Genomic DNA, 7,493 nt, shown 5'->3' on the forward strand with positions numbered 1-7,493 from the left:
CCCTCCCTCCTGCGTGGTGCGGGAGGGGGGCGCTCCAACCGAAAGCAGGAGTTTCTGGTGCTGGTTAAAGTGACCCAGCCGTGGGGCAATGCCCAACTGGTTCTAAGGGCAGCCGAGAACCTGTCTCTCTCTCTCTCCTCATTGTCGTCAATTATTTTTCAGGGTCGATGTTGAGGTTGTTTCGCACAAAGAACATTCTGCTGCTGAGCGTCACGATCGTGTACAGCGGTGAGTGAGTGCCCAACAGAACAGGGCTTCCTCACCCACCCTACACCACAGCTTTACTTAACCCCCGTGCTGTACCTGCCCTGGGAGTGTTTGATGGGACAGTGTAGAGGGAGCTTTACTCTGTATCTAACCCCCTGTACCTGCCCTGGGAGTGTTTGATGGGACAGTGTAGAGGCAGCTTTACTCTATCGAACCCTGTGCTGCACCTGCCCTGGGAGTGTTTGATGGGACAGTGTAGAGGGAGCTTTACTCTGTATCTAACTCCCTGTACCTGCCCTGGGAGTGTTTGATGGGACAGTGTAGAGGGAGCTTTACTCTGTATCTAACCCCATGCTGTACCTGCCCTGGGAGTGTTTGATGGGACAGTGTAGAGGGAGCTTTACTCTGTATCTAACCCCCTGTACCTGCCCTGGGAGCGTTTGATGGGGCAGTGTAGAGAGAGCTTTACTCTATCTAACCCCGTGCTGTACCTGCCCTGGGAGTGTTTGATGGGACAGTGTAGAGGGAGCTTTATTCTGTATTTAACCCCCTGTACCTGCCCTGGGAGTGTTTGATGGGACAGTGTAGAGGGAGCTTTACTCTGTATCTAACCCCCTGTACCTGCCCTGGGAGTGTTTTGATGGGGCACTGTAGAGAGAGCTTTACTCTGTATCTAACCCCTGTACCTACCCTGGGAGTGTTTGATGGGACAGTGTAGAGGGGAGCTTTACTCTGTATCTAACCCCGTGCTGTACCTGCCCTGGGAGTATTTGATGGGACAGTGTAGAGGGAGCTTTACTCTGTATCTAACACCCTGTACCTACCCTGGGAGTGTTTGATGGGACAGTGTAGAGGGAGCTTTACTCTGTATCTAACCCCGTGCTGTATCTGCCCTGGGAGTGTTTGATGGGACAGTGTAGAGGGAGCTTTACTCTGTATCTAACCCCCTGTACCTGCCCTGGGAGTGTTTGATGGGACAGTGTAGAGGGAGCTTTACTCTGTATCTAATCCCCTGTACCTGCCCTGGGAGTGTTTGATGGGACAGTGTAGAGGGAGCTTTACTCTGTATCTAACCCCCTGTACCTGCCCTTGGGAGTGTTTGATGGGACAGTGTAGAGGGAGCTTTACTCTGTATCTAACCCGTGCTGTACCTGCCCTGGGAGTGTTTTGATGGGGACAGTGTAGAGGAGCTTTACTCTGTATCTAACCCCCTGTACCTGCCCTGGGAGTGTTTGATGGGACAGTGTAGAGGGAGCTTTACTCTGTATCTAACCCGTGCTGTACCTGCCCTGGGAGTGTTTGATGGGGCAGTGTAGAGGGAGCTTTACTCTGTATCTAACCCCGTGCTGTACCTGCCCTGGGAGTGTTTGATGGGACAGTGTAGAGGGAGCTTTACTCTGTATCTAATCCTGTGCTGTACCTGCCCTGGGAGTGTTTGATGGGACAGTGTAGAGGGAGCTTTACTCTGTATCTAAGCCCCTGTACCTGCCCTGGGAGTGTTTGATGGGACACTCCATGTTTAACTCTTGTTCTGGGGGTGTTGCTGTTCCAGGGCTGGTGCTGACCTTTTACAGCGGGGTGTATGGGACGTGTATTGGAGCCACCAGACAGTTCGGGACAGCGGCCAAGGGGCTCATCGGCCTCTCGGGGATCTTCGTCGGCGTTGGAGAGATTCTCGGTGAGTTTGACTAATGTCCGCGCCGGAGGGAGGTCAGAGGTCAGAGGTCAGGCCCAGGCCAGGGGAAGGAGGGAGGCCGAGCGAGGGAAGAGGCCAGAGGACAGCAAGGGAGGTGGTGGTAATGAGGTTGGTGGTTGAGGGAGTGAGGTCAGCGGTCAAAGGTTGGGGGAAGGCCTGTGAGGGCAAAACATACAGGTAGTATCTTAGAATTAGAACCACATTATTCTCAGTGAACTCAGGAAAGACAAAGGGTAGTGGAGTTCTGGAACTCTCTCTCCCCCAAACAGCAACAACAACTTGTATTTATATAGTGCCTTTAACGTAGTGAAATTTCCCAAGGTGCTTCACAAGAGGATTATGAGATAAATATGTGGGGGGGAGGGGGGCGGTTTTGGGTTACGGGGAGAGGGTGGGTAAGTGGAGCTGAGTCCACGGCCAGATCAGCCATGATCTTGTTGAATGGCGGAGCAGGCTCGAGGGGCTAGATGGCCTACTCCTGTTCCTAATTCTTATGTACTTCTGTTCTTATGTTGTGGCGGGGGAGGGGGGGGGGTGTTCGGGGTTGTGTGGAGGGGGGGTTCGGGGTTGTGTGGGGGTGGGGTTCGGGGTTGTGTGGAGGGGGGGTTCGGGGTTGTGTGGTGGGGCGGGGGTTCGGGGTTGTGTGGTGGGGCGGGGGTTCGGGGTTGTGTGGTGGGGCGGGGGTTCGGGGTCCGCGGCCCCTCCCTGGCCTGATTTGAATGTGTTTCGGGGCGGGGGTGAATGTCCAGGGGCCGACTGCTCTCGGCTCAGGGAGACCCAGCAGGAAGACCAACCAGTTGTCTCCGTTGCCAGAAGTTGTCTCCGTAGGCCCCTGGAGGTTTATTGGAGGCCGCTTGGAATCTGTGGTGGGGGTCTGGGTGAGGAGGGTGGGGGTCTGGGTGAGGAGGGTGGGGGTCTGGGTGAGGAGGGTGGGGGTCTGGGTGAGGAGGGTGGGGGTCTGGGTGAGGAGGGTGGGGGTCTGGGTGAGGAGGGTGGGGGTCTGGGTGAGGAGGGTGGGGGTCTGGGTGAGGAGGGTGGGGGTCTGGGTGAGGAGGGTGGGGGTCTGGGTGAGGAGGGTGGGGGTCTGGGTGAGGAGGGTGGGGGTCTGGGTGAGGAGGGTGGGGGTCTGGGTGAGGAGGGTGGGGGTCTGGGTGAGGAGGGTGGGGGTCTGGGTGAGGAGGGTGGGGGTCTGGGTGAGGAGGGTGGGGGTCTGGGTGAGGAGGGTGGGGGTCTGGGTGAGGAGGGTGGGGGTCTGGGTGAGGAGGGTGGGGGTCTGGGTGAGGAGGGTGGGGGTCTGGGTGAGGAGGGTGGGGGTCTGGGTGAGGAGGGTGGGGGTCTGGGTGAGGAGGGTGGGGGTCTGGGTGAGGAGGGTGGGGGTCTGGGTGAGGAGGGTGGGGGTCTGGGTGAGGAGGGTGGGGGTCTGGGTGAGGAGGGTGGGGGTCTGGGTGAGGAGGGTGGGGGTCTGGGTGAGGAGGGTGGGGGTCTGGGTGAGGAGGGTGGGGGTCTGGGTGAGGAGGGTGGGGGTCTGGGTGAGGAGGGTGGGGGTCTGGGTGAGGAGGGTGGGGGTCTGGGTGAGGAGGGTGGGGGTCTGGGTGAGGAGGGTGGGGGTCTGGGTGAGGAGGGTGGGGGTCTGGGTGAGGAGGGTGGGGGTCTGGGTGAGGAGGGTGGGGGTCTGGGTGAGGAGGGTGGGGGTCTGGGTGAGGAGGGTGGGGGTCTGGGTGAGGAGGGTGGGGGTCTGGGTGAGGAGGGTGGGGGTCTGGGTGAGGAGGGTGGGGGTCTGGGTGAGGAGGGTGGGGGTCTGGGTGAGGAGGGTGGGGGTCTGGGTGAGGAGGGTGGGGGTCTGGGTGAGGAGGGTGGGGGTCTGGGTGAGGAGGGTGGGGGTCTGGGTGAGGAGGGTGGGGGTCTGGGTGAGGAGGGTGGGGGTCTGGGTGAGGAGGGTGGGGGTCTGGGTGAGGAGGGTGGGGGTCTGGGTGAGGAGGGTGGGGGTCTGGGTGAGGAGGGTGGGGGTCTGGGTGAGGAGGGTGGGGGTCTGGGTGAGGAGGGTGGGGGTCTGGGTGAGGAGGGTGGGGGTCTGGGTGAGGAGGGTGGGGGTCTGGGTGAGGAGGGTGGGGGTCTGGGTGAGGAGGGTGGGGGTCTGGGTGAGGAGGGTGGGGGTCTGGGTGAGGAGGGTGGGGGTCTGGGTGAGGAGGGGGGGGTCTGGGTGAGGAGGGGGGGGGTCTGGGTGAGGAGGGGGGGGTCTGGGTGAGGAGGGGGGGGTCTGGGTGAGGAGGGGGGGGTCTGGGTGAGGAGGGGGGGTCTGTGTGAGGGGGGGGGGTCTGTGTGAGGAGGGGGGGGGTCTGTGTGAGGAGGGGGGGGTCTGTGTGAGGAGGGGGGGGTCTGTGTGAGGAGGGGGGGATCTGTGTGAGGAGGGGGGGGTCTGTGTGAGGAGGGGGGGGTCTGTGTGAGGAGGGGGGGGTCTGTGTGAGGAGGGGGGGGTCTGTGTGAGGAGGGGGGGGTCTGTGTGAGGAGGGGGGGGTCTGTGTGAGGAGGGGGGGGTCTGGGTGAGGAGGGGGGGGTCTGGGTGAGGAGGGGGGGGTCTGGTGAGGGGGGGGGTCTGGGTGAGGGGGGGGTCTGGGGGAGAGGGCGGACGGTGAGGGGGGGTCTGGGTGAGGGGGGGTTCTGGGTGAGGGGGGGTCTGGGGGAGAGGGCGGACGGTGAGGGGGGGTCTGGGTGAGGGGGGGTTCTGGGTGAGCGGGCGGATGGTGAGGGGGGGTCTGGGTGAGGGGGATTCTGGGTGAGCGGGCGTATGGTGAGGGGGGGTCTGGGGGAGAGGGCGGACGGTGAGGGGGGGTCTGGGTGAGGGGGGGTTCTGGGTGAGCGGGCGGATGGTGAGGGGGGGTCTGGGTGGTGAGGGGGGGTCTGGGGGAGAGGGCGGACGGTGAGCGTGTCTCTCTCTGTTGCAGGGGGTGGGATCTTCGGGCTGCTGTGCATCAATAACCAGTTCCGACGCACCTCGGCTGTCCTGCTCGGACTCATCGCGCATTTCCTGGGATTCTACCTCATCTTCCTCATTATCCCGGCCGACGCCCCGTTGATGAGCACAGCCGGCAGTCGCTACGATCCGTACCTGGCCCCCAGGTGAGTCGCAGCTTCTCATTGCCGGCAGTTGTTGGAGGAACGGACCCCACCCCCAGCCCCCCCCTCACACACCACCCCCCACCCCGAGGGGCGGGGGGGTGGTGGGGAGTGATGAGGGGGGGGACTGAGCGGGGTGACGCGGGGCGGGGGGGGCGCGGTGAGCAGCAGGCAGCAATGCTCAATATCGCGGGCCAGATAGTGACACTTGTTGTTGTATTCACAGCCCCCCTGCTGCCTTAGTGAGCAGCTTCCTGCTTGGTCTGGGCGACAGTTGCTTCAACACTCAGCTCTACAGCATCCTGGGCACCCTGTACCCCGAGCAGGGCGGCCCAGCCTTCGGCATCTTCAAATTCACTCAGGTACAGCTAGCGGCTCACTTGCTCTATGGTCACTGCGTTGGTTCACACCGAGCTACGATACACACACAGTATCCGGCTGCTTGGTGCCTTGTTCTGGTCCCTGTCCATATCCAGGACCCTGGGAAGACCCAGGAGGGGAGAGACAGTCACCAGATCTTGTTTATCAGCAAGGGGCTAGGAATCGAGGCACAAAGGTAGTTTTAGAGGAAATATAATTGAGGTTTTTAAAAGGACGAAGGGAACAGATGTTCCTGGATGGCCAGGTCTGGGGAAATGTGTAATGACCTTTGGGCAAGGAGTTGGGTTAAATGTTGGGAAGTATTTATTGACAGTCGTCAGCCCCTGGAGCAGACTGAATCGTGTGGTGAGGCTGGATTCCTTGCAGGGAGATGTCCAGCTTCCTGAGAGATGTATTTAAGGGGAGGCTGGACAAGTATATGAGGGAGAAGGGAGTAGAGGGTTATGCCGATAGATTTAGATGAGGAAAGACGGGAGGAGGCTCGAGTGGAGCATAAACGCCGGCATGGCCTGGTTGGGCCGAACGGCCTGTTTCTGGGCCGTATATCCCGTGTAATCCTAAGATTCTATGTAGCATGCTGCCGGAAACAGGAATGGGTTGGCTGGGATTAGAAGGGTTTCCGCCTGACTCTGCAGAAGCTTCTATTTTATTGCCTTGGGGAATCGGGGAGGTATTTCCCTCCGTTGATTGAAACTTCATCTCCTGGTTTTGCCTCTCCCCGGAGAGCGTGTGTTTCGGGGGTAGTTTGATGGTTTGAAATGGCTGCATCGTTCAAAGCTCTGTCGATGTGAGGTGGGGATTGGCAGACTTTTGAACGATACGGGAGTCGAGGGTTATGGGGAGCGGGCGGGGAAGTGGAGCTGAGGCCAAGATCAAATCAACCATGATCTTATTAAATGGCGGAGCAGGTTCGAGGGGCCGAATGGCCTGCTCCTGCTCCTATTTCTTATGTTCTTGTGGTGGGGGGGCAGGGTCTGGGTCTGGAGTGCGAGGTTCTCTTTTCATATCTTGGTACTGACAATAACCGCTGTCCCTTTCTCCTTGGTTTTCAGTCCGTTTCTGCGGCAGTGGCCTTCGGTTACAGCAATTACCTGCTGCTGTCATGGCAACTGCTGATCCTGACCGCCTTCTGTTTCTTTGGCACACTGACCTTCTTCATCGTGGAGAGAATCGAAGACAACGCCTCGAGCCTGCGGGATTTCTGACCTTCGCCGGAGAGCTTTCAATTTTCCTGCAACTGCGGGGGTCGGGGGATTTCCACAGTTCCGAATTCCAGGATCTGGTGACCCAGGAAAACCGGATTGGGAAAATCTTTTGGACCTGTTGCACTAGCTTTGCTCTGCCACTAGAGGGGGCTCCAGTGGTTGAATCACCGAGGACCTCTGGTGGCAGAGACCGGCTAGTGCAGTGTTTCCAACAAACCTTCAACCCACAATGAATGGATCGACTTACACATTGGAAATGTTGTGTATCTGTAAAGCATGCACTCCCATGTTCCGCCACCAGGGAGCTCATCCCCTGAAGTCCCAAGGGATCCCAGCATCTCTTGGGAGCACTGTATATAAGCCGGCCCCTAAGGCCTGTTCCTCACTCTGGAGTGTCTTATTAAAGACTGAGGTCACTGTTACTTTAACCTCCCTGTGTGCAGCCTCATCTGTGTTAGGAACACAATAACTGGCGACGAGTATACGAATCCAACGCAAAGATGCAGCAAACTGTGGGCATCCTGGAGAAGTTCTCAGAGGGTGAGGACTGGGAAGCCTATGTCGAACGGCTAGACCAGTACTTTGTAGCCAACGAGCTGGACGGGGAAGGAGGCGCTGCAAAAAGGAGAGCGGTCCTCCTCACAGTCTGCGGGGCACCGACCTACAGTCTCATGAAGAATCTTCTGGCACCAGTGAAACCCACAGATAAGTCGTATGAGGAGCTGTGTACACTGGTTCGGGAGCATCTTAACCCGAGGGAGAGCGTGCTGATGGCGAGGTATCGGTTCTACATGTGCCAGCGATCTGAAGGTCAGGAAGTGGCGAGCTACGTCGCCGAGCTAAGGCGACTTGCAGGATAATGTGAGTTTGATGGCTACCTGGAGCAAATG

General features: G+C 59.3%; 1 protein-coding gene across 1 annotated transcript in view; it reads left to right on the forward strand.

Annotated features, from left to right (window-relative positions):
• The window catches only part of LOC139225808 (UNC93-like protein MFSD11), a 21,583-nt gene extending 14,552 nt beyond the window's left edge, over nucleotides 1-7,031 (forward strand). The window contains exons 4-8 of the mRNA XM_070856653.1: nucleotides 113-228; nucleotides 1,760-1,885; nucleotides 4,846-5,020; nucleotides 5,244-5,379; nucleotides 6,451-7,031. Coding sequence (XP_070712754.1) covers nucleotides 113-228; nucleotides 1,760-1,885; nucleotides 4,846-5,020; nucleotides 5,244-5,379; nucleotides 6,451-6,603 — 706 coding nt within the window. The 3' untranslated portion in view covers nucleotides 6,604-7,031. The remainder of the gene's footprint in view (nucleotides 1-112; nucleotides 229-1,759; nucleotides 1,886-4,845; nucleotides 5,021-5,243; nucleotides 5,380-6,450) is intronic.
• The last annotated feature ends 462 nt before the right edge of the window (nucleotides 7,032-7,493 follow it).

The sequence above is a fragment of the Pristiophorus japonicus genome, chromosome 15 (genome assembly GCF_044704955.1).
Source record: "Pristiophorus japonicus isolate sPriJap1 chromosome 15, sPriJap1.hap1, whole genome shotgun sequence".
Taxonomy (NCBI): Eukaryota; Metazoa; Chordata; class Chondrichthyes; family Pristiophoridae; genus Pristiophorus; species Pristiophorus japonicus.